This window comes from Natrix helvetica, assembly GCF_964273705.1.
Source record: "Natrix helvetica genome assembly, chromosome: 2".
Lineage (NCBI taxonomy): Eukaryota > Metazoa > Chordata > Lepidosauria > Squamata > Natricidae > Natrix > Natrix helvetica.
This window is the reverse complement of record NC_138552.1, coordinates 161,079,115-161,104,067: the sequence shown is the minus strand read 5'-3', so window position 1 is coordinate 161,104,067 and position 24,953 is coordinate 161,079,115. Positions and strand designations below refer to the sequence as shown.

At 42.4% G+C, this 24,953-nt stretch overlaps 1 protein-coding gene across 4 annotated transcripts in view; it reads left to right on the top strand.

The window, feature by feature from the left end:
- Nucleotides 1-24,953, top strand: part of CILK1 (ciliogenesis associated kinase 1) — a 30,291-nt gene that overhangs the window by 616 nt on the left and 4,722 nt on the right. The window contains exons 1-13 of one of the 4 annotated variants that reach the window (XM_081944139.1): nucleotides 531-819; nucleotides 2,776-3,048; nucleotides 3,596-3,650; nucleotides 4,731-4,852; nucleotides 6,638-6,717; nucleotides 7,855-7,987; nucleotides 10,303-10,474; nucleotides 15,499-15,666; nucleotides 16,801-17,103; nucleotides 19,256-19,443; nucleotides 20,789-20,931; nucleotides 22,501-22,629; nucleotides 23,756-23,884. In XM_081944139.1, coding sequence (XP_081800265.1) covers nucleotides 2,948-3,048; nucleotides 3,596-3,650; nucleotides 4,731-4,852; nucleotides 6,638-6,717; nucleotides 7,855-7,987; nucleotides 10,303-10,474; nucleotides 15,499-15,666; nucleotides 16,801-17,103; nucleotides 19,256-19,443; nucleotides 20,789-20,931; nucleotides 22,501-22,629; nucleotides 23,756-23,884 — 1,723 coding nt within the window. In that variant the 5' untranslated portion in view covers nucleotides 531-819; nucleotides 2,776-2,947. Of the gene's footprint in view, nucleotides 1-530; nucleotides 820-2,775; nucleotides 3,049-3,595; nucleotides 3,651-4,730; nucleotides 4,853-6,637; nucleotides 6,718-7,854; nucleotides 7,988-10,302; nucleotides 10,475-15,498; nucleotides 15,667-16,800; nucleotides 17,104-19,255; nucleotides 19,444-20,788; nucleotides 20,932-22,500; nucleotides 22,630-23,755; nucleotides 23,885-24,953 lie in introns of those variants that run through there. The other 3 variants (XM_081944140.1, XM_081944141.1, XM_081944142.1) reach the window with 3 other exon arrangements.

The window sequence follows — 24,953 nt, the reverse complement described above, 5'->3', positions numbered from 1 at the left end:
ATTTTTGATGCTAATCATCTTGTTTGGTGTCTTCTGTTAGATTTCAGTTCCTACCCTGTTTGAGGTAGTGATTTATCCCATATTCCTAAACTAAAAAAAAGTTCTGTAAATTTCTGATGACATCAATGTTCATAGTGCAGAATACAGTTTATTCTTGGTCTGTGCAATGGTGAAATGCATATGGGTAAAGAATGGGGTTGTTGTTGTTTGTTGCTAAGTCATGTCCAACCCATCGCGACCCCATGGACAACGTTCCTCCAGGCCTTCCTGCCCTCTACTACCCTCTGTAGTCCATTTAAGCTCACGCCTACTGCTTCAGTGACTCCATCTAGCGACCTTATTCTCTGTAAAGAATACCCATAAAGAACGGGTAACGATCTTAAATCTGTATTTAAAAACTGGGTTGAGCTCAAAACTGCATTATGGTACCTGCAGTAACCCACTGATAAATATACACTACTCTGTATGTGTGCTGAGGCCTTTTCTCATACTTACATACTGGAGATTAAATCCCCTGTTTGGAGAATTTTCACAGACCTTACTTTTAGGTCATACTTAAATTGGGTTCACTGCTTCTCAAGTGGGGTGGGGAATTACACCGACCTCCAGGCAGACTTAGCAAAAGTCCATATGGGGGAGCTGCTGAGTTGCTTTCACCAGAGAAAGCTCCTGGTTGTTCTCCAATGTGGCTGTACTTTCCTTTTGTGTATGCATTTTTCTCTTGGGCGGAAATATTGTCGTTACCCCATCTGAATGCACTGAATCCTTCTCAGCGTTGTTTTCCTTCTGATGGAAGAATCCACAGCTTCTCTTAGCACGGTTTGTATAACCTTTGAGATTCTAGTTCCCGATGCTCACGTTGTCTTTCTTTCTTGATGATGAATTCCTTAATTGTAGCCGTTACAACCTTCTAAATGCGGAGGCTGCATGTGCTGTAGAACTAATAGACTTCATCTGGAGCACTGATGTAAGCTTGTTTACATCATCCTTCAGATATGATAGATTTGGGGCTTCGGAAGCTCAAGTTAATCCTCCAGCCTTTGTTTATGCTCAAAATTATTGAGATTGAGTTATGTCTCTGGGCCTGACTAATAAATTGGAAATGGAAACTTTGTGGAATGTGTGTGTGTATGAATAGTTAAAAGAGGATTTATTTGCTCAATTGAAGATTTTCATGTACGAAATTTGGCTAGCTTGGATTAGATTTCTATTATTAGAAAGATTCTAAAGATAATGCTTTTAAACAATTGCAATCTTTAAATATATTAATTTGCTACTGATCTGTTAATGCAAATGCTTCTTTTGTTACCAGACTAGATATATCACTGGATGAACTTTCAAAATATAAATCTTTATTTTTTTAAAAAAAATGATAAATACAGTGTTCCAAAAATATAGAGATAATGGTTGTTAAGCATTTTGATCTGCCACATTTTCTATTCTTTTAACAAATGTTAAAAACAAATGTTATTTAAAAACAATTATAGGTGGTATTACCTCCTATACTTTGAATATTAAACAATCCTTGTGTCACATTTCTTCAACAACTAGAGTTGTGGCCCAAATTTGTGACTTCATAATCCTAGTAGGATAGCTTTTGAAAGTCATCCATTTCTTCTTCCAGGGATTGAGAAAGAACTCCAACTACTATCAGCCACTGAGATTGGTTACTTCCAGTGTCAGGGAAGGCTGATGTCATCAGAAGGGTCAAAAAAGGAAATGATGATTCTGTAGAAGATGGATTAAGAGGGTTTGCATTTGCCAAATTTCTAAGAGACCCCAGATTCTCTGCTGATTCCCAACTGGAGGTTTGGATATATGTAAATATATCCCTTTTCATTGGATTTCAGCCCTTTCGTAAGTGGAAATCAGTAAAAGAATATGGAAGAAATTAGAGGCATGCAACGCCTTACCACCTTCATTTCTGTCAGATTTGATGTTCTTTTGATTTGGGCAGTTTAGTAAAACACCATCTCAGAATCTTGTTTGAATTATCACAATTTTCTGACTTATTAATGATGTATGTGTTTTGCAGCTACAGTGATCAAGATCATAGTCCAAAGTATTTTTGTAGTTTTATATAAAAAAAACATACCATAATTGACAAATAACAAAATGCATGTATATATATGTGTGTGTGTGTGTGTGTGTGTGTGTGTATACATACATACATACATACATACATACATACATACATACATACATATTTCTCCTTGGGAAAAATGTATTTTTGTTCTTTATGTCTGTATAGTTTATTTATCTATACAAGTAGTTCTCAACTTACCACCACAATTGAGCCCAAAATTCCCATTGCCAAGCAAGTTATTTCTTAAGTGCATTTTGCCCCCATTTTATGATTTTTCTTACCACAGTTGTTAAGTGAATCACTGTAATTGTTAAGTTAGTAATATGGTTATTAAGTGAATCTAGTTTCCCCATTCACTTTGCTTGTCAGAAGGGTTCAAAAAGTGATCACATGATCATGGAGATGCTGAAACTGTCATAAGTGAAAACAGTCATAAGTGAAAACAGTCATAAGTCTCTTTTTTTCAGTGCAGTGCCATTGTAACTTTGAATGGTTACTAAACAAATGGTTGTAAGTCTAGGCTGTGTGAGCCTTTTACCCTACACTCTTATTCAAGGATTGGCCATAGCTTGATTCTTCTATTTAGCAGACTCAAAAAAATTCAAATGGTGACCATCATAAAAAATACCGTATGAGCCTTCATACTGTAAGGCATGCAAAGGGATGACGATTTCTCTGTATTTTCACAGACCAAAAGACAATCCCTGAAAATATGAACTTGGCAACATTCACAAAATCCTGGATACTTTGGGGTTGTGCTGCCATTAGAAAAACTGGCTTCACTCTGAGGGGAAATGCTTCATCCACTGCAAAGAGAATGCCAAGGGCTGAAATGAGATTGCCTTCTGGAGGATCCTTATCATGAATCGATACACAACTATCAAACAGCTGGGAGATGGGACATATGGCTCTGTCTTCCTAGGAAGAAGTATTGAATCAGGAGAGCTGATTGCCATTAAGAGGTAAGGGACCTTTCTGAATTGCTGTCCTTTTAACCCGACGTATTATGTTTCAGCATCACATAATGTCACATGTTCATGTTTTTGAAGACTGGTTCAAACCTTTTCTAACATAAGGATATAGCTTCAACTTGTCAGGTCAAAATTGATCCCTTAGTTGGGAAAAATCAGTACTTCATTTATTTTGAAACCACTAAATAAAAATTCAGATTTTCAATTGTGCTAATCTTGAGACTGATTTTTAACCACTTGGGAATACAAAACAGCTTTTTGACTGTCCCCTCTTACATTATTTGACTGTTTCCCCTCTTACATTATTCCCCTCTTACATTATTATAAAAGCATTATTATGCTTTTGAAAATTCTTTTCATGTTCGAAAATGAAAACAAATGTTTGAGAAACAACCCCCTCCCCCAAAAGCATAGAGGTAGAGAATGAGTTTGTAGATCTTTGGTTGTTGTGGCTTTGAATTTATTTCTCCAGTCTTATGTCACAATGGAACTGGAATACAGATTGTGCCCAATAGTAGATTTCTTATTCCTTTTGCAGGATGAAGAGGAAATTTTATTCCTGGGAGGAATGCATGAACCTTCGTGAAGTCAAGGTACTTGACACTTCCTTCTGATTCTAAAAAAAAAGGAGTTTCAGTTTTAAATCAGCTGTGTAGTGTTGAAACCTGCACTTTATTTTTCTAAAACCTTTCTTTCCTGAAATTAAGACCTATGTTGTTTGTGTTGATAAACGATGCAAGAAAGTTAAACAGGCTTTCTTGAGACTACTTCAAAGGTAAAAGTTTAGGGCTACATTTAAATTGTAGGTGGTGACTATTGTAAACAGATATTTGATTTGGGCAATCAGTAGTAGACAGGAAAGGCAAGAGAAAATTAGTGCCACCACCCCATCCCCAAACAGATGCATGCATCATGAATTAATAGGAATTTGGGATTCGGTCTATAGGATATTGCAAAACAGCTATAAGCTTTTTCAGCTCCAGTGTGGCCATATCCATGTTTATTAAATGTATGGTTATATTGGGTTTTAGATATCTTTTCTTACTGGTACTTTGACGTTATTTTGCTCTTCAGATCAGAGCTGTTTTACGAACTAGCTGAGGTAGGTTTGGTAAGATGCTTGGTCCTCTAGCTATGAAAAGGGAGATCTACTGACAGGCTGTTAATTGGGGCATCAGTCGGAACCCTGACACAGACCTTCTAAGACTATTGTGAAGCTGACTGACCTATCCATTGCCCAGCAGCTGGCATGTAAGCATCTAAATAACAAAACAATTGTGAAAAATTAACATTCATTGGTGTATCTATTGTGCAAGCATAATGGAAAGATATGTAAGAAAGCACCTGAGACTGCAGTGTTCATACTGCCTGGAAGGAATGTTAATCAAAAGCTTATGGTTAGATGTTGCATTTTGCTGCATGAAGATCTCTGCAAAGAAATTGGCTTCCTTCCTGCTGAAAAGTGAATTGTGTTAATTACCATCAGCACACAACATGAAAGACTGAGGTACTGTACCCATCCAGTTCTAGAGATCTGAGTTTGTTTGTTGAATGGGGCCATATTTAAATTTAACAGCATTTTCAATTACATTTCTGGAACAAAGATTCATTGTCACTTACCTTGAAGTCTGCTGTGTCACAATGTCTGTAATTGTTTTCTGTTGTTTTTCCAGTCCTTGAAGAAACTTAACCATGCCAACATAGTGAAACTAAAAGAAGTTATCAGAGAAAATGATAATCTGTACTTTGTATTTGAGTATATGAAAGAAAACCTTTATCAGTTAATGAAAGAAAGGTACGTTGTTTTTCTTCACAGACACAGTTCAATGGCATAACCTAAGAAAAAGGGAGAGATTATTTGGCTTCCCAGATGTTATTAAACTAAAACTCCTAATACTCTCTGCACTTAGGCAAAGGATGATAAGAATGATAATTTGTAGCTCTCAGAAGGCGACCCTCCCCCCGCACGCCCCCCCCATGCGCGGCTGTGACCCAAAGCCAGCTGGCCAGTAGGAGACTCACGCACATGCACAGTGGAGCTGAACTGGGGCGACGACTCACGTGCCATCAGAGAGGGCGCTGTGTGCCACCTCTGGTACATGTGCCATAGGTTTGCCATCATGGCAGTAGACCATCTAATTAGCTGCTGCAAGATTGCACAGACCGATTACAAACAATAGCATGACAGAGAAGCAACAGTGGTGCATTGGAATATCTGCAAAAATATCATTTGCCTGCAAGTAATAATTAGTTGGACTATAAAATAGGCAAAATAATAGAAAATAAAGAGGCTAAAATGCTGTGGGACTTTATAATTCAGACAGAGAAATATCTGTCACACAACATCCCAGACTTAGCAATTGTTGATCAGACCAAAGAGTCTGGAGTGTAGGCACTGCATTTCTTGGATACAGCAGAATACAAGTGAAAGAACTGGAGCAAAATCACTAAAAAGAAAGACCTGCAAAGGGAAGTAGAATGACTGTGGCAAAAGAAAGCAAAGATACTACCAAAAGGCTGTTTTATTTGAAACAGCTGACATCTTGCATTGATACCTTTAATAATATTAAACAACAACATCTGCCTATCCCAGATCCTTGAAAAGGAGTCAATAGGTAGATAAAAATGCCAAATCCAGTCTAAACATCTGGCTAACTGTGTGACTAACCATAATGGATCTGATAATTCATGTAGTCTAGGCACAATGATATTCTCAGGGTTTAAGTTAGTATTTCTGAGAAATAACAACAGCTGGGTTGAACCATCATTTCAGTTTTCCATCATACTTGGAGTCCAGGATATTTATTTATTTATTGGGCATACAACAACAATGGATTCTGCTTTAACTTCACCACCTGCCCAATGATACCAAGAGCTAATGACGATGCTCAACCAGTAGGCTGGCACTCTGCATTTCCATCCTTGTTCTAAAGCTGAGTAAGTTACTGTGAGAACCCTTTTCTCAGTTGCTTAGACGACATCATTAACAGTAAAGCTACATCTGAGTGTCCAAAATACAGGTGGTCCTCAGCTTACAACTTCAGTTGAGCCCAAAATTTATGTTGCTAATTGAGAAATGTGTTAAGTGACTTTTGTCCCATTTAAGACTTTTCTTGTCACTTTGGTTAAGTGCAGTTGTTAAGTCAGTAACACAGCTGCTAAGCCAATCTGGCTTCCCCATTGACTTTGCTTGTCAGAAACTTTCAAAAGGTGATCACATGATCCCAGGACACTGCAGCTGTCATAATTGTGAACCAGTTATCAAATAACTGAATGTAAATGTACATGATTATGGGAATGCTGCAACAATTTATAAGTGGGAAAATTGGTAATAAGTCATTTTCCCCCAGTGCCGTTGTAACTTCAAATGGTCACTAAGCAAATTGTTGTAAATCGAGGATTACCTGTAAATAAATAGAAGAGACTTGCTCCAGAACCAAACCATTTCAGAATGTCTGAGCTAATTTGCTTGTGTTCTGATCCATTTATAGCCTCCCACTATATCTGCTCTTTGTGAGGGACTGCAGATAAGAAACCTCATATGTGACTATTAACTTTGAGTTCTGTTTCTGCTTTACAGGAACAAATTGTTCCCAGAGTCCACTGTCAGGAATATTATGTATCAGATTCTTCAAGGCCTTGCATTCATACATAAACACGGTAAGATTTAAATAACAAATTGGATGATTCTCTGCATGTATCACAGAAGGAGTATCTCAGATATATTTGGACAGAAACTTCTTGTTTGGGTTCAGGGAGCTAAACAATGTTATCATTGAGGTTTTCCTGTTGTTAAATAAATAGTTACTTCTTAGTGATAGTTCTGAATCCCATAACAATCCACAGAACTGATTTCAGGTCAGCTGACATAGAGCTGCACTGTACAAAATGTGTTATTTACATCCGTTCTTTTGTTAAACTGATCTATCATGTAAACGGATTAAGAGTTGATAATCCCAACTGTGTTCTCATTTTTAAGTCAGGATGCTGCAAAGGGAAGATATATAGCAATCTGTGTTGCTGTTATTGTTTCAGGCTATAACAGTAACATATTAGTATCATTCCAAATTTTAAATATTTTATATATAAAAACCAGGAGTCTTTGTTGTTGTTGTTGTTGTTCAGTCACTACATTGTGTCTGACTCTTTGCAACCCCATGGACCATATCACATCAGGGGTTCCTGTCTTCTGGAGTTTGCCTAATCTGATGCCCAATGTGTCGATGACACTATCTCATCCTCTGCCATCCCCTTCTCCTTTTGCCTTCCATCTTCCCCAACATCAGGATTTTTTCCAAGGAATCCTCTCATTGGGTGGCCAAATATTTTGATCTTGAGCGTCAGTATCTGTCCTAAGTCAGGGTTGAGGTCCCTCAAGATGGATTGATTGGATCTCCTTGCAGTCCAAGGGACTCTCAAGAGTCTTCTCCAGCACCACAATTTGAAAGCATAAATTCTTTCTTCAGCTGTCCTTATGGAATCTATATATAGTCAATGTAACTATTTTTGCTTTCTATTCAGAAATACTCATTTTCATGCTTACTTTTGTTTAGTAAGGTATTTGTTCTGCTCTTTACCTCCAAACCTAAAGCATAACCAAATAACCTTTTTCTAATTTAAAAACCTCTCAGCCTAAAATGAAAGGAAGAGCAGCGATCAAGTATTACATAAGCAAAAATGTGGTTTGATGTTTTCTGCACTGTTCATTCTTGTAATTCTTTAAAAAAAGGTCTATAAGGTGAAAACTAAGTAGAAGGATGAGAGAAAAGCCTAACCAGCGTTTGTCTTTTCACACAGGTTTTTTCCATAGGGACTTAAAACCTGAGAATCTCCTTTGCATGGGACCAGAACTTGTGAAAATAGCAGATTTTGGGCTTGCACGTGAAATTAGATCTAGACCTCCCTACACAGACTATGTTTCAACACGGTGGTAAATACTTAAGTTAAAGTCTTATTAATTGGATTATTAGTGATAATTATTGACACTTCTATTTGAATTTTCTTTTTTTTATCTGTTAGGTAAATAATGAAGTAGAATCCAGCTTTGAGCATATGCAACAGGACTGATTTAAAAAGGAGGGGCACTCCTTTCTGTATCAATCTCTCTAATGCAGGGCTTCCCAACCATGCCAACTTTTAAGATGCATGGACTTCCAAACTCCTAGAATTCCCCATGGCTGTCTAGGGAATTCTGGTAGTTGATCCACAGTCTTAAAGTTGCCAAGGTTAGGAAACCCTGCTCTTGGCCCTCATTACATTGAAGATTAGGAGGCCCAGCTGAATTGGCTGGCTATGAAGAGATAAGGTAGACCCAATAGAAACATGTCTATGTCATGACTTCACTAATTCAAAATCAGCTCAGTGTCTCTAATCAACATATGTTAAGCTGTTCTTGAGACCTCTGCCCATACATTCTTGGCTTAATCATAGAAGCAATAGCACTTAGACTTATATACCGCTTCATATGCTTTACAGCCCTCTCTAAGCCGTTTACAGAGTCAGCATATTGCCACCAACAATCTGGGTCCTCATTTTACCAACCCCGGAGGGACGGAAGACTTGAGTCAACTTTGAGCCTGGTGAGATTCAATCTGCCAAACTGCTTGGCAGCTGGTGATCAGGAGAAGTAGCCTGCAGTACTGCACGCTAACCACTGCGCCACCGCGGCTCAATAGTAAATTTGAAACGACTGCCATTTTATCTGAAATAAAACTGGCATTTTCTGTAGGGAGAAAATTTTGAAGATTCTTTCAGCAACAAGATTTCCTTGACTTAGCATGTGGGCTTCAGCATTTTCAATAGGGAAGGCATTTATTAACTTGTAGTGAATCCAAGGCATTTTATATCTGCTCCACATTTGTACAGATAGTTCTCAACTTACAACTATAATGGTGCTTGTCCATCACAGTTCTAAGTTGTGATTTGTTTTGCTGTGGTTAAGTGAATGCTATGGTTGTTAAGCGAACCAGTGGTTTACTCTGGGCATGATTTTGCTGAAAACAAAGTAAATGCCAGTTTTGGGCAAAACTGTAGCACAATGCAGTCATGTGACCGCAGGGTACTACAAACACTGGTAAATGCAGCCCAGTTACAAGACCCCTGAAATTTGGTCATGTGACCAGGGGAGAGTGATAATTAGAACTTCAAATCTGGGTCATGAGTAGGCCTCAGGGGTAAATGACATAATTTTGAACAGGCAGTAGCCAACTGACCGTAAGTTGAAAGCTACCAGTGGGCTCCACTGGTTTTATTTCAGCCATGTTACGTGGAATTGATTGATTGGTTGATTAATTAATAAGTGTCATCAAGTTGTGTTTGACTCCTAAAGACCGCGCAGATTTTCACCACAACTACGTGAAAATTAAGAGATGGTTAAACAAATACAGATGTGTAATGGTTCATGAGTACTTTGTGTTATACAACTTAAGAGTCTGTGTTCATTCATTGTCTTAAGCTTTGTTCTGCTTAAGTGTGGTTTATGAATAAACCACTGTTGTTTAATTTTACACCACAGACTGACTCATAAAACTTGAGTCCAATTGGGTACATTGCACAAACGTCATCCAATCTGACCATCTGGTTGGGCTTAGCACAATGCATGAACCATATATAGTCTTTCCATAAATTCTGTTAACAACTTGATAGATAAGAAGTATGGGTGAATCCAGTGAATGGCTTAGCACACTACACGTAAAAAGCCATCCAATGAGATAAGAAAACTCATGAGCCCTGATAGAACACTTAACTTGCAGCTCAGTGGAATTACTATAGAGCAATGATTGTGAACCTTTTCAGCACCAAGTGCCCAAACCGGAATATGTGTGCATGTCGCATGTGTGCGCACTGGAAACCTGAAGATCAGCTGGCTGGCATGTGTGTGCCTATTTTGGGGCGTTTTGGGGGGCATTTTCAGGCTGTTTTTCAGGCCGTTTTTCAGCCATTTTCAGGCCATTTTCTGGTGCTCCAGTGTCTGCGAAGACCAGCTGGAAACCATGCGCTCCAGAAACCAGGAGAGCAGCTGGTGACGGCACGCGTGCCAACAGAGAGGGCTCTGTGTGCCACCTCTGGCACATGTGCCATAGGTTTGTTATCATGGCTATAGAGTCTTACCCTAAGAAAGGAGTGGGTAGTGAGTGGGCAATGAGAGCACTCACAATGTCTGTGTTCTATTTTAACAGCTGCTTTAATTAATATTGTTCATTTAAAAAAAAAACCACCGTTGTTTTGCTTATTTTTGGCTTTCAGGTACAGGGCTCCTGAAGTGCTCTTGAGGTCCACTAACTACAGTTCTCCCATTGATATCTGGGCTGTTGGTTGCATCATGGCAGAAGTGTATACCCTCAGGCCACTCTTCCCCGGGAGCAGTGAAATTGATACTATTTTCAAAATTTGCCAAGTGCTGGGAACGCCGAAAAAGGTAGCTAAATGAGATCCGGGCCTTTGTTGTGCATGGAATATTGCAGGCCTGAATAGCTTCTATGGACTTTGTCTTTTCTCAGTGCATTACAGGTCACATTATGCTGTGTTGATATTAGATAGAGAATTTAAATGATTCCAGGTTTATATTATCAACAGCTAAACATTGGCACACTTCCTGAAGAACCCAAGATAGCATATATTATATGTCTTGATCATGTGTATATTTAAATAGAAATTGTCAAAAAGATTGTGTTGACTTAAAAACATAACCCAATATAATTCTCTCTCACGTTTGGGACAATAAAACAGCATAGTAAAGCTCTTAATTCCAGCCAGGTTTTTATGAACTGTCCCCAGAGATCCAACTATCCCAGCACTCCAACATTATCTGGACACTTAGGAACTTTTTTTTACCTCATGATCTTGTGATTGCCTTTTGCAACCTTCACTGCCAGAAATACAATGGGGAAGCCAGCAGAGAAGGCCACAATTGTCCACTATCTACAAACAATCTCTCAGCCCCCGTATGGCCATGCCATGTCAGCCATTAATATGCCTTTTCATACTCTCCTCAACCTGCACATCTGACTGTACTGCTGTTCACTCTCTCCAACCCATTCCATTCCTCTTGTGCATCCTCCCTAATCCATATGTGTCTCTTGTCCATTGCCTCACACTTTCCTGACCCATGCGGCACCCTCATGCACCATGCTGTACCTCTCATGCACACCTCAAACTCTTGTATACCCTCCCCACCTCTCACCATATTTCCTGTTTGTTTGTTTGTTTGTTTGTTTGGATTTATATGCCGCCCTTCTCCAAAAGGACTCGGGCGGCGTACAACATTAAAAAAACACACATCCCAAAAGTTTAAAGAAATTAAATACATATCCAAAAAACAAACCGAATTTAAAAGACAATACATTTAAAATAAGTTAAAATTAACAGGCCAGGCTGGCTTGCTGGAAAAGCCAACTTTTTAGGGCGCGTCGGAAGGACCGGAGGTCAGGGATTATGCGAAGCTCCGGGGGCAGCTCATTCCAGAGGGAAGGCGCTCCCACAGAGAAGGCTCTCCCCCTGGGAGTCACCAGCCGACACTGTCTGGCCGACGGCACCGTGAGGAGGCCAACTCTATGGGATCGTACTGGACGGTGGGAGGCTACTGGTGGCAGTAGGTGATCTCGCAGGTACCCTGGGCCTAAGCCATGGAGCGCTTTAAAGGTCATAATACCTTGAATCGCACCCGGAAAACAACCGGCAACCAGTGCAGGCCGCCTAAAAGGGGTGTAACATGGGAGCACCTAGGTACTCCCATGACAACCCGCGCGGCCGCATTCTAGACCAGCTGAAGCCTCCGGGTGTTCTTCAAGGGCAGCCCCATGTAGAGAGCATTGCAGTAGTCCAGGCGAGAAAGGACGAGGGCATGAGTGACTATGCACAGAGCATCCCAATCCAGGAAGGGGCGCAACTGGCGTACCAGGCAAACCTGGTAAAAGGCCCCCCTGGTCACGGCCTTTTGTGCATCCTCCCTAATCCATATGTGCCTCTTGTCCATTGCCTCACACTTTCCTGACCTCTCATGCACACCTCAAACTCTTGTATACCTTCCCCACCTCTCACCATACTTCCTGCGCACCTCCTCACTCCTTTCCCCACTCAAGAACAACAAGTTACATGTCTCCCAGTCTGGGACTTGCAATTTCCTGCTGGCTTGCCAACTGACTATGTTGCCAGCAGGAAGTTGCCTCGCTTACCAATAGTGAGATATGTTTATTTATTTATTATTTATTTATTTATTAGCGTTTATATACCGCCCCCTCTCCCGAAAGGGACTCGGGGCGGTGTACAGTCCGTATCCAAATACAACAGATTAAAACATAGAAATAGTTACATAGATACATGTATAAGAGGAGGATAAATATACCAAACTGTACAGCTAAATAAATAAATCAATACAAAAGTTTAAAATATCAGGTTTAAAACATTATCCCTCTAAAAACCAGTACGAATGTGTATGCCAGGAGGTAGACGTTATAAATTATGCCAAACCAGCCAGTCGGAACAGGTGTGTCTTCAGTTTCTGTCGGAAGGAGCGGAGGTCAGTAGTGGTTCTAATGTCGGGGGGGAGGTCATTCCAGAGGGTTGGGCCCATCACAGAGAAGGCCCTACTCCTCGGTGTCGCCCGTTGGCATTGCCTCGTGGACGGCACCAGGAGAAGGCCCTCCCTGTGAGAGCGGATTGGCCGCAGGGATGTATGTAGGAGGATGCGATCCCGCAGGTAACTAGGCCCTATGCCATGGAGCGCTTTAAAGATGGTGATCAGAACCTTGAAACGCACCCGAAAGACCACAGGCAGCCAGTGCAGCTCGCGCAGGAGAGGTGTTACGTGGGAGTACCGAGTACTCCCCATGACTACCCGCGCGGCTGCGTTCTGGACTAGCTGCAGTCTTCGGGCGCGTCCCAAGGGAAGCCCCATGTAGAGAGCGTTACAGTAGTCCAGGCGAGACGTCACCAGTGCATGAGTGACTGTGCGTAGGGCATCACGGTCCAGAAGGGGGCGCAATTGGCGCACCAGGCGAACCTGGTGGAACGCCCCCCTTGCCACGGCTGCCACATGATCATCCATTGACAGCCGGGCGTCTAGGAGGACGCCCAAATTGCGCGCCCGTTCCACAGGGGGCAATTGTTCGCCCCCTATGGCCAGTGATGGAATCAGCTGGCTGAACCGAGGTGCCGGTAGCCACAGCCACTCAGTCTTGGAGGGGTTGAGTTTGAGTCTGTTGTCCCCCATCCAGACCCTGACGGCTTCCAAACACCGGGACATCACTTCGACAGCCTCGTTGGGGTGGCTTGGGGTTGAGATGTACAACTGAGTATCATCAGCGTACAGATGGTACTCAACCCCAAAACCACGGATGATCTCACCCAGCGGCTTCACATATGCGTTGAACAAGAGGGGCGAGAGGACCGACCCTTGTGGCACCCCACAAGAGAGTGGCCTCGGGGTCGACCTCTGCCCCCCAGTCAACACATATTGCATCCGGCCGGAGAGGTAGGAGCCGAACCACCGTAAAACGGTGCCTCCGACTCCCATCCCCTCCAGCCGGCGCAGTAGGATACCATGGTCGATGGTATCAAAAGCCGCTGAGAGGTCTAATAGGACCAGGATAGAGGAGCAGCCTCTATCTCTGGCCCTCCAGAGATCATCCACCAACGTGACCAAGGCTGTCTCGGTGCTGTGCCCGGGTCGGAAGCCGGACTGGCGTGGGTCTAGATATACGGATTCGTCGAGGTGAACGTGGAAATTGCTGTGCCACCACATTCTCAACAACCTTCGCTAAAAAGGGGAGGTTGGAGACTGGACGATAATTAGCTAGCTCCGTTGGGTCAAGTGAAGGCCTCTTGAGCAGGGGCCTCACCACCGCCTCTTTCAAGGCAGTCGGTAAGGAACCCTCGCCCAATGAGGCGTTCACCAGGCCCAGAAGCCAGCCTCGCGTCACCTCCCAGGATGCCAGTACCAACCAGGAGGGGCACGGGTCCATTGAACATGTGGTGGGTCGCAGCCGTCCACGCAACCCGTCTAAATCCTCGGGGGCAACAGAGTCAAACTCCTCCCAGAGTGGGCTCACAAGACTCACTGATGACGGCTCGTCCGGTCCACTGGGGGGGGGCCATCCGCTCCGGATCTGAGCGACTTTGTCTTGCAGATATTCCCCAAATTCCTCTGCTCTTCCCTGCAAGGGTGCCTCCCGTGTCTCCTGCGACAGGAGAGAGCGGGTCACCCTAAACAGGGCGGCAGGGCGGTTATCCGCAGACGCAATGAGAGCGGCACAATGTCTACGTTTGGCCGCTCTCAATGCCACAAGGTCGGTCCGTAAATAGGCTCTTACCTGTGTTCGGTCAGATTCGGAGCGTGAGGACCTCCACCTGCTCTCTAGACGTCTCCTATGGCGCTTCATCACCCTAAGCTCCTCGGTGTACCAGGGAGCCTGGGTGAGTCGTTGCCGTAGGAGAGGTCGCAGAGGCGCAACCCGGTCCAAGGCCCCTGCCGTCGCCCTATTCCAGGCGTCGACTAGGTCCTCCGACCGAGCGCGGGTCAGGGCTACAGGTAAAGGCCCAAGCTCCGTCTGGAACCTATCCGGTTCCATCAAGTGCTTGGGGCGGTACCAGCTTGAACAAACTGGCTCCGCCTCCTCGCGGTGGAGGGTAGCGCCAGGGAAGTCCAGCCGGAGACATGAGTGATCTGACCATGACAGGGGCGTAATCTCTAAATCCCCTATTCCCAGATCACTCGTCAACTGCTCAGATACAAAGATAAGGTCCAGTGTGTGGCCGCCTTCGTGTGTGGGGCCCTGAATTAGTTGGGTCAGGCCCATGGCTGTCATGGAAGCCATGAACTCCCGAGCCACCTCAGACGTTGCTCCCGTCGACGGCAGGTTGAAATCCCCCATAACCAGAAGTTTGGGTATCTCAACCGCCGTCTCCGAGACCAGCTCGAGGAGCTCGGGCAGGGCCGCTGACGTATAGCGAGGAGCCAAGTATACAATCAGCAGACCCCACTGCCTCCCTGGGCCCCATTTCATACCCAGCGACTCACACCCGGGTATCTGAGGAACAGTGAACTCCCTCGGCTCTAGACAATCCCGTATAACTACCGCCACCCCACCACCCTTACCCAGGGCCCGAGGCTGATGGAATGCACGGAAACCCGGTGGGCACATTTCCACGAGGGGTAAACCACCCTCGTGACCCAACCAGGTCTCCGTTATCCCTGCAAGGTCCAGCTCCCCCTCCGAGATCAACTCGTTAATGAGGGGTTTAACAATATCTACCAGGATTGCAGGGATTGCCATCGCTAAAGTGACGCAGGCATGTTTTACAACTAAATCACTTAGCAATGAAAATTCCAGTCCCAATAAGTCCAGCTGTCACAAGTTGAGGATTACCTGTAATATGCATGTAAGTAGGCAATAATATACTACAAAAGTTTCCTTAACATCAGTCCTCCTTCATCCTTTTCAGAATGATTGGCCCGAAGGCTACCAGCTCGCAGGCACCATGCATTTCCGGTGGCCCCAGTGTGTACCAAATAACCTAAAGACCCTCATCCCTAATGCCAGCAGTGAGGCCATCCAGCTCATGAGAGACATGCTGCAATGGGACCCCAAAAAGCGGCCAACTGCCAGTCAGGTTTGATATTCTTTTATTAACAGCTCTTTATAGCTAACGCTTGTTGATAGCCTAGCACATTGTCTCTTTCAAAACTGAAGGAGCCACCAAAGAGGAGAATGTGCAGAACAGTTTTGCCTTTATACTGCTTCTAACCATTGTTGAGTTCCTTTTGCTCCAATCCCTAAATCAGTGTCCTTATTATACAGGGTGGGCACAAATCTCTATCGCAGAGGTCCCCAACCTGTGGGCAGGCCCTGAGAGGTTTGCAACCAGGCGGTGGAAATGGCTGGCAAGCGTGCACACGCATCCTCACTTGCACAAGCAGCGGGCAAGCATGTACGCGTTCCATTTAAGGGAGTGGCATTCATGCGTGCACGCTGCTTGTGCAAAAGGACCTGCGCACGAGCACGCTTGCTGGCACACTTGTTCGGAATCATTCCCCTTCCTCCTTCACCGGTCCGCAAAGCCGGAAACGGTGAACTCTGCTCTATAATATATGTACTGATGTTGCTGCTTCTGCTACATCCTTCGGTTCTTCTTGTAGTTGTTACATTAACACGGCATCTCAAACCTATGATGACGTTTGCTACCTGACTGAGCATTTGGTTCCCTACAGAGGCTTGCCGTCTTCCCACAGGCAGGGCAGGGCATGAAGAGCAGCCTCCTGCTAATTTCCCCCCAGCAACTGGCATTCTCGAGGGATGTGCTGCCCTTTAGAGCCAAAGCTGGAACCTTTTTTTTCTTCTTCTTCCCCAGAATAGTTGTGCAAACTGTACCTGTTTGAAAAGAGCCTTTCCCTGGGCTTCCAAAGTGGCTGCAGGATCACAGGAAAACGTCCATTTGAGTTAAAGCAGGTCCCACAGTTCCCTCAGGCCTGTTCCCAAGCACCACTCTCTTTCGTCAACTTGGTTCAAAATGTGTGTCAAAAGTTCAAAAGAAACTTAAGGTTTTTTTAAAAATCACGTAAAAATGAAAAGCTTCTGGAAATTGAATCCTGCGTGTATTAGGATATCCTTGAATTTTCCCTTCCATTTTCAGAATTACAGGAAATCCAGCTCTGGCTATTGAGGCTGAAAATATCCCCCTATTCCTATCCTTGTTTGATTGCTTGGCCTTCTTCACTGAATAATGAATGTTTCCCTTGGATTTCAGGCACTTCGGTATCCTTACTTCCAAGTTGGCCAAACCCTGGGCCTTTCTCAGTGTATCCGGGAGCTGGGAAAGCAACAGAGAGACCTTCCTGACAAAGGCCAAAGCCACCTTAAACCCGTTCCACCAGCGGCACCCCCACCTAAAGCACAAAGTGGCCTCTCCTTGAGACCATGTCCACAGAGCCATTCCTCCCAATCCCTGACCTACCCACACAAAGCAGACTCGTCTGCAAGGGACCACTTAAAGGAAGCCAAGCCAAGCCAGGTGGTCTTCCCAGCAATTCACGCCAAGCTTTCTCTACAGGTAAGAAGCTTTGAACACTTTGCATTTTTAAAACAGGGCAATTGTTCTTTCACTCTGTTACTTTCCCTCAGACTAGCTCCCCTCATCAGATTGCTTTGAGGAAGTAGAGGGGGAAGAAGAGCTTGGTTACGTGGAGATTTCCACTCCCACCAGGAGTTTGCCTTTGTCCTTGGATGACCTGCTCTCTCCACACTCCATCAGGAAGTATGCAGTTGCTCAGAGGCTATTCTAGAGCAGTCTTGGGAACCAGGTATCAAAAGATGAGTTGTAGCGCATTAGAGTTGAATTACTACAGATCAAGCGGAGTGAAGTTTGCTATGTTGATGGGTATTGATTACTGAGCTACACCAACTACAGACAGTCAAGTTTCTGCTTAGTTCAGTTGCTGGGATAATGTTGGTCATCCTTCAATGAGAACTGCTAATTTTGATGAAAACAGTTGTGAAGCAGCTATTTGTAATGTTTTTATTTTATTTTCTGTAAGCCACCTTGAGTCACCATGGGCGAATAGGCAGCAATATGAATTCAAGAAAGAAAGAAATATTTGAGGCTATGTTCCAACAATTAAAACTATATTGCCTCCATTTGGTTTCTGATCTGTAAATCACCATGAATGTATAGATTAAAAACTGTTCAAAGTTACAACAGATACCACCCCACCCCACAAAAGAACTACTGATCAGGAGTTAAACTTTTGATGTCTGCGCCCTCGCCCCATTCATAGTTGTTTGCAGCACCCCACAGTCAGATGACTGTGATTAGGATGGTTTTTTTTCTGGAAACAAGCATTTATTCTCAGTTTCTATCAAAAACCATAGCAAACAATAGGTTTGCTTAATGACCTCCATAATGAAAGTCGTAAAATTAAACATAGCTATGTGGTGATCTGCTTTACAACCATCACAATCACAGGTGGGTTGTTCCCAGTTCGGCCAAACCGGTAGTGGCAGCAGCGGGAGGCTCCGGCCACCTGCCCAGACGCTTCTGCCCATGCGCAGAAGTGTTACACGCCAGCACAAGCAAACTGGTAGTAAACTGTTAGCAACCCACCACTGATCACAATTTACCATCAAAATTTGAGGCAATTAATTACAATTGTAAATCAAGGACTAGCCGTATTTTCCTTCTCAGCTCACATGCTTTGATCCTTTCAGATATACCTAGTGCCAGTACATGGGGGAAAACATTTGAAAAGGTATCCCTGCATCCAGGTTTACTGTGACCATGCCCAAACTTTATGATCTCTTCCAAAGATTTTATCTGTGGTACAGATTGCACTATTCATAGCATTCATTTTGTATTCATACACTTTTTATTTGTATATATTAACTAGGAAGGATTGGATACAATTCTATTTCTCCATCACACGGGAGCTAGAGAACTATTAATATGTTAGAAACACTGACAAGATTGCATTTTGTCTTCTCAAACCAAATCAAAATCTTTCTGACTTACATCTATCTCATCCGCCTTTCTTTCCCACTTTATCTTTACTTCACAAACCTTTTTGTGTTATGTGTGTGTGTGTTTATCTTTTGTCTTCCTTTTTATTTCCAGTAGGATTTTTCTATAGACATGGCTTTTTCCATCAGTATTTGCAAACCGCTACAAAAATATTACTAGAAATAAGAACATACAAAAGAGAAATATAAAAGGATCTGTGAGATGGTTTTGTTTAGTTTTTTGTGGCAGTTGCTTTTGTACTCAGCTTTGTTTGCTGTTTTTAACCTTCTTTTATAAGTTTTGTTTTCATGCTGCTTCCTATCTGCTCCAATATTAACTATTGTTGCCATTTCAAATGATGTTCTATTCTTCGCAATGCACATCCGTGGGATACTTTATCTTGTAATAGACCTATCTAGCTAAGCTTTTTTTCTGTTGGAGAAAGTTTCTGTAGTTGGAATAAATTATGCACATTTGTTCTGTGTATACATTGCGTTGTCTGAATCACTGCTTTCCTATAAATGCAATATCTTCATTTTTGAGAAGGTAGTAGACCAAGAGAGGGAACTGACCATGGGATCAGATTCCAGCAGCTGTAGGAGAATGAAAAATCACATCAGGAAGCCAATCACATGCTTACGTAGAGTGATCCCCAACTTCCTTTTATTTACAAAGCAGTTTCAATTCTGGCATATTTTTATTTTGACAGAGAACTTCCATTGCCACAGAAGAAGCCAATGTTGATCTCAAACCAAAGAACCGACATAAGTGGGGCCACATTATTGGAACACTAAAAAGTTCTGAGGAGTGGGATACTGTGGAAGAGAGTGATAGGAAGTCTTCCCTCAGCAGAACAGATTTTAAAAACAAAGGGCAGATTGATGATGCTCTTTGTAGGTAAGCCTGTGAGTTCCCATGTGTATGATCTATTTCTCAACCTTTAAGATGTTTGGTCTTCAACTCCCAGAATTTCCCAGCCAGCAATTCCTATCCTAATGATATATTTTAAAAATAAGGATGGGCAATATATGGCTTCTCCGATGATGGAGGACTATGCAATTATGTATCATGTGGTGATTTTGCTCAGTTAACCTACAAAGATATCTTGATATTAAGGTAAAACTACCTCGTCAAAAGCTATTCAGCCTGTTCAATAGCTGTCTAGCTATTCATTCACATATTTATTCAGAAGTATATCCAAATTAGTTTAATGGAGCTTATTCTCAGAGAAGGACAATGTATATTTATTAAGACTTGAGTCCTATTTCCTTCACTGGAGACTCCTTCTAAGTAGCCTTGCATAACAAGTACCATATTTTTTGGAGTATAAGATGCACTTTCTCCCCCCCCCCCGCCCCCCAAAAGTGGGTAGAAATGTCTGTGCGTCTTATACAGCGACTGTTGCTGAAGCCCCGCCAACCTGCTGGCCCCCACCCTTTGGCTGTTTTCGGCCTTCACGTGTCACATTTTTGGCCTCCGCACACTTTGTTTTAGACCTGTTCCAGGCTGCGTGGATCGTCACAGCACATTGCCACCATATCGGCGCCTCCACACGTGACATTTTCGGCCTCTGCCCATCACGTTTTCAGCTGGTTCTAGGTGGGGAGCGGCGGGAGTGGGAACCAATCAAAAACGTGACACGTGGATGGGGTGTGTGGAGGCCAAAAACACAACACACAGAGGTGGCGATGGGCTGTGACGATCCCCGCAGCCTGGAACAGCTGATTGGGGGTATTCTGGCAGGTGGGTCCACGTGCCAATCAGCTGCTCATGCTGAATCAGGCTGTGATAACGTGCTGAAGCTGACCAGGCTGTTTGCTGCAAGGAAGCTAGCCAAGTGAATACCGATGGATGCTGGTAGGCAGAGGCAGATTTTTTTTTCTTGTTTTTCTTCCCAAAAACTAATGTGTGTCTTATACTCCTGAGCATCTGAAAAATATGGTATGTGGTGGAGCAGAGCAAACACCTGCACATTATGTATCTTTTTCTATGTGACATGAATTAACCATTTTAGTACGTAGTTATTTTTGGTATTTGAGCATCAGAAAAACATGTGTTGGAATTTGTACTGAACCTTTATGTTTTTGTTTTAGATTTTTATCCCATCTTTTATTTTATATGCAACTCAAGGCGTCAAACATATTAATACTCCTTCCTTCTGTTTTCCCCCACAATAGCAACCCTGGAAGTGAATTGATATAGAGGGGTATATTGTGAGTGGGTTATTTGTTTTTGGTTACAGATTTGAAAGTATTTTGGATCTGAAACCTTCAGCCTGCATAGGGACGGGAAACAGTGCACCTTCCTACCTTCAACAGGACATGCCAACATGCCAAGTTTCTGCAGCCAAACAACATTACTTGAAACATTCTAGGTATTTACCTGGTTAGTAAAACAAGCAAACCCAAACCATACTTTTATATTTCATAGGAAATGGCATTTAGATTGGGAAGGAGAGAAATACCATTTGATTTCATAGCCTCAAACTGCTTGTTGTGTAAATTGTTGTTTTTGTTTCCTTTACTCATGTGTCCAAATAGCAGCAGATATTCTAAACAGCTGACTTTTCAAAATGTTATAAATTTGCTCTACCATGTGCAAACAGTATCTTTATTGTGCGCTTTGCAGAAGATATTTTCACAGATTAAATTCTATTCAGTTTATTATCCTCGTGCCATCCTTCCTCCACGGAGCTCAGTCTATTTTTTTGATAGTAGCTGGTTTACTTTCACAGAAATCCTGTAAATTATGCCAGATTTGAAAGGAACAAGTTGCTCAAACTGTTAAATTTCATAGTTCAACATAAATTGGTCTTGTCTAAAACTTGAAATACATCGCAAATGACTCCCCCCACCCCATTTGTAAATTGTCAAAATATAGCCTGCAAAAGAGACAGGCAACATTAGCCTTTCTGTTATTCCTGGAAAGTATACCACCAAATTTTGCTGCCAAACAACAAACAGAAACTGAATTTCCCATCAGTTTTTGGTGGACAGCATTTTAAAGGGATGTCAACTTTTGTTGCCTTTAACACACCCAAAACCAAGCAAAATTAATAATTAATTATTCTAAAAAGTTGGTTTTTCCAGCGAGCTGTCCTGGCCTGTTAATTTTATCTAATTTTTTAAATGTTAGTGTTACATTAATTGGGTTTGTTTTTTGGATTGTTTCTAATTTCCTTTTAACTTTTGTAATATGTGTTTTTTAATGCTGTACGCCGCCCTGAGTCCTTTGGGAGAAGGGCGGCATATAAATCCAATAAAACAAACAAAACAAAACAAACAAAATAATTCTCCCCTCTAATCAGACAATTAACTCTTCCTCCATTGTGGCTCTTAACTGCATCTTTCAAAAATATAAAATAAAATAAATAAAGGCTGCAGTAATTAGCTGCTGGAAGGTTGCTCACTTTTGTCTATAGGGTCAGCAACTGCAATCAAACAGCTTTTCAGTCAAAGCAATGGTGATTTCCTAGCTAAATGGTATGTCTATCAAAACTAGACAGAATGCAAGCTTGTGATTTTGTGTTGAAGCTCAGGAGGACTGGGAAGTCATCATCTGGTTGAAAACTAAGAATGACAACAGAAAGATCTTTGGTACTAATTAGTAGTCAGCTTTCACAGTAAATTTGCACCATTCAGCTGTTTAAATTAACTTGGTAAAATGACAGAATGTTGTCTCTGAGCTTTGCCATTTCTTCATTATTCCAGCACCTCCTGTTTCTTTTCTCTAAAGGCACATACTGATTAACTGTCCAAACAACTGGATTCCTTCTAAGAAGAAAGAATCTTCTAAGAATATTCTTATTCTAAAAAGAATAATCAGTGCCAATGAGCAGTAACATTTGCAAATAATTAAGTTAGTTGGGAATTACAATAGCACAGAAATAGAAAAGGATATATTAATTTATAACATATCTGCGGCATTTTAACAGCTGTCTTGTTTTGACCTTAGGAATAAGCCCAAGAAATAATTTGTTATCTAGTTCAAGCAAAGATTCTGTCCTACCAAATCCATGGCCAAGTTCTAGTTTGCCTAGAAAGACGTCGGCAACGGCAAGTGGGATCACCAGGCTGAATACCAGTAAGAAGTCTTACTGAAATCTTCTGAAGGATTTACTAAAGTCATTCTGATCCCCCACCATTACCACTTTTCTGAATGGGATACTTCTAAAAGATCCCTGAACCAAGATCTTAAAGGCGTTCTTAGTTTGACTGAGTTCAGTGGGTACTTTCTTCCTAATAATTCTGGATAGAATTACAGTCTTTGACTTCCTATGAATTGGGCTTTTAAGATTATTATGACAAAAAAACACTCCTTTTTTAAATTAACAGTGTGCCTTTCACTGTCAGTTCAGAAAGTCTGAACTAGTACAATCTTGACCCGTTGTTACTGTATTATATTTCATTCAGGTTTCTGCTTTATGTGACCTTGTCAGAGAAATGGAACTACCTCTATGGCATCCTTTCACATGGTCTGGGGTTTAATACAAGGAGAACGAATTCCAACAAGCATCTTTTTTAATGAAAGTAATGGGGATAGTGTCTCTTTAGAGCAGGGGTATCAAACTCAAGGGCTGCAGGATGGATCCAGCCCACGGGGTGCTTACATCTGGGGCATGGGGGCCACCCTGGAAATAGCAAAGGACTAGCCCGTGGTGCCTCTAGCAGTCAAAATGGTGCACGGGGGGTTGCATGTGGGTCCCCTTGCCCCATTTATGGCCTGGATGGCCTCCTGCAGCACTCTGCCAGCCAAAACAGGGTTCAGGGTTCACACACACCTGTGCCCGTTTTGGCTTGCAGGCGGCTGTTCAGGTTGAAAACAGGATGCGAGGGGGCCACGTGCACACACACACACAAACCCATGCCCTGTTTTGGCTGGCAGGGTGCTGCAAGAGGTGTCCGGCCCGCAGAGGAGAAGTACAATGTTGATCTGGTCCTCGAAGTGCTTTAGAGATTTTTTCCATAAGGTATTAAAATGATACCCTTAATATAGCTCAATATATATATAAAATTGGGGCTTATTATGCTGATTGAAATAATTTGCATTTGAAGTTATGCTAATTAAATGCTAATGTTTAACATATTTCAACTAAGCATTAACTGATGTTCCGTTTAAAGAAACAATTGCAAGTGGTGTATGGTGCCTAGGGAATGTTTATCTTGACCTTCTGCATTGATGCATCCCTGTTTCTTGCAATTTATTTTAGATTGCACAGGATCAAGTGGCCTAATGGGTGCTTATGTCCCTTCCTTTCTGAAAAAAGAAGTTGGCTCTGCTGGCCAGAGAGTGCAGTTGGCACCAATTCTTGATCCGTCTCCTGCAGATTCATCTTCTCGTAAGCTCTGTTTCCCTCTGGAAATGATTTATGCACTATGATGATAAAGCCACTGCTCTAGAAACTGTGGCATTTCATTTGGGAAATCCTCACAGTTCACAACTCCTTAGGCTTCAACTGGATGTTAATTGGGCAACCAGCCAGGCAAACCTCATGTTAATAAGTAGCTGCTTTGAACGGATCTTTTCTTTTGGAAACTTCTGACTTTCTGTGTTAGACAGTCAAAAACAACAAAAAATATAGAAGCTTATATTGTATGCTGTATTGTGCCTTGCACTATTGTACATAATAACGTTCTCTTCCAGTAGAAGAGAAAACTACAAAAAATATAGAAGCTTATATTGTATGCTGTATTGTGCCTTGCACTATTGTACATAATAACGTTCTCTTCCAGTAGAAGAGGGTATCTGTAGTTCAGGGTTGAATAGTGGAGTGCTAACTGGTGTCTAGGGACGCGGTGGCTCAGTGGCTAAGACGCTGAGCTTGTAAATCAGAAGGTCAGCAGTTCGAATCCCTAGCACCACGTAACAGGGCTCCTGTTACTTGTCACAGCTTCTGCCAACCTAGCAGTTCAAAAGCATGTAAAAATGCAAGTAGAAAAATAGGAACCACCTTTGGTGGGAAGGTAAAAGCATTCCGTGCATCTTTGGCATTCAGTCATGCCAGCCACATGACCACAGAGACCTCTTCAGACGGTGCTGGCTCTTCGGCTTTGATATGGAGATGAGCACTGCCCCCTAGAGTCAGGAACGACTAGCACATATGTGCGAGGGGAACCTTTACCTTTACTAACTGGTCTCTGAACTTGGTTGTTTGCTTTCAGGTGTTTCATTGCCCAAGTAGGTAACATCATCAGTGCTAATGAGTATAGTGCTTGCTCCCTGTTTATATATAGGTGATTGTCCTGCCAATGTTGGTGGGGTTGGTTTTCTTCTTGATAGTTCCTTGATTAGGGAACTGCTTTTTACTTGACTGTTTGTCAGGTTAATCCCTGCTTATCTGGGTGCTGACTGCTAGAGAATATATGTTCTGATCTTATTGTTTCCTTTTTAGGGATTTTTATTGCCTC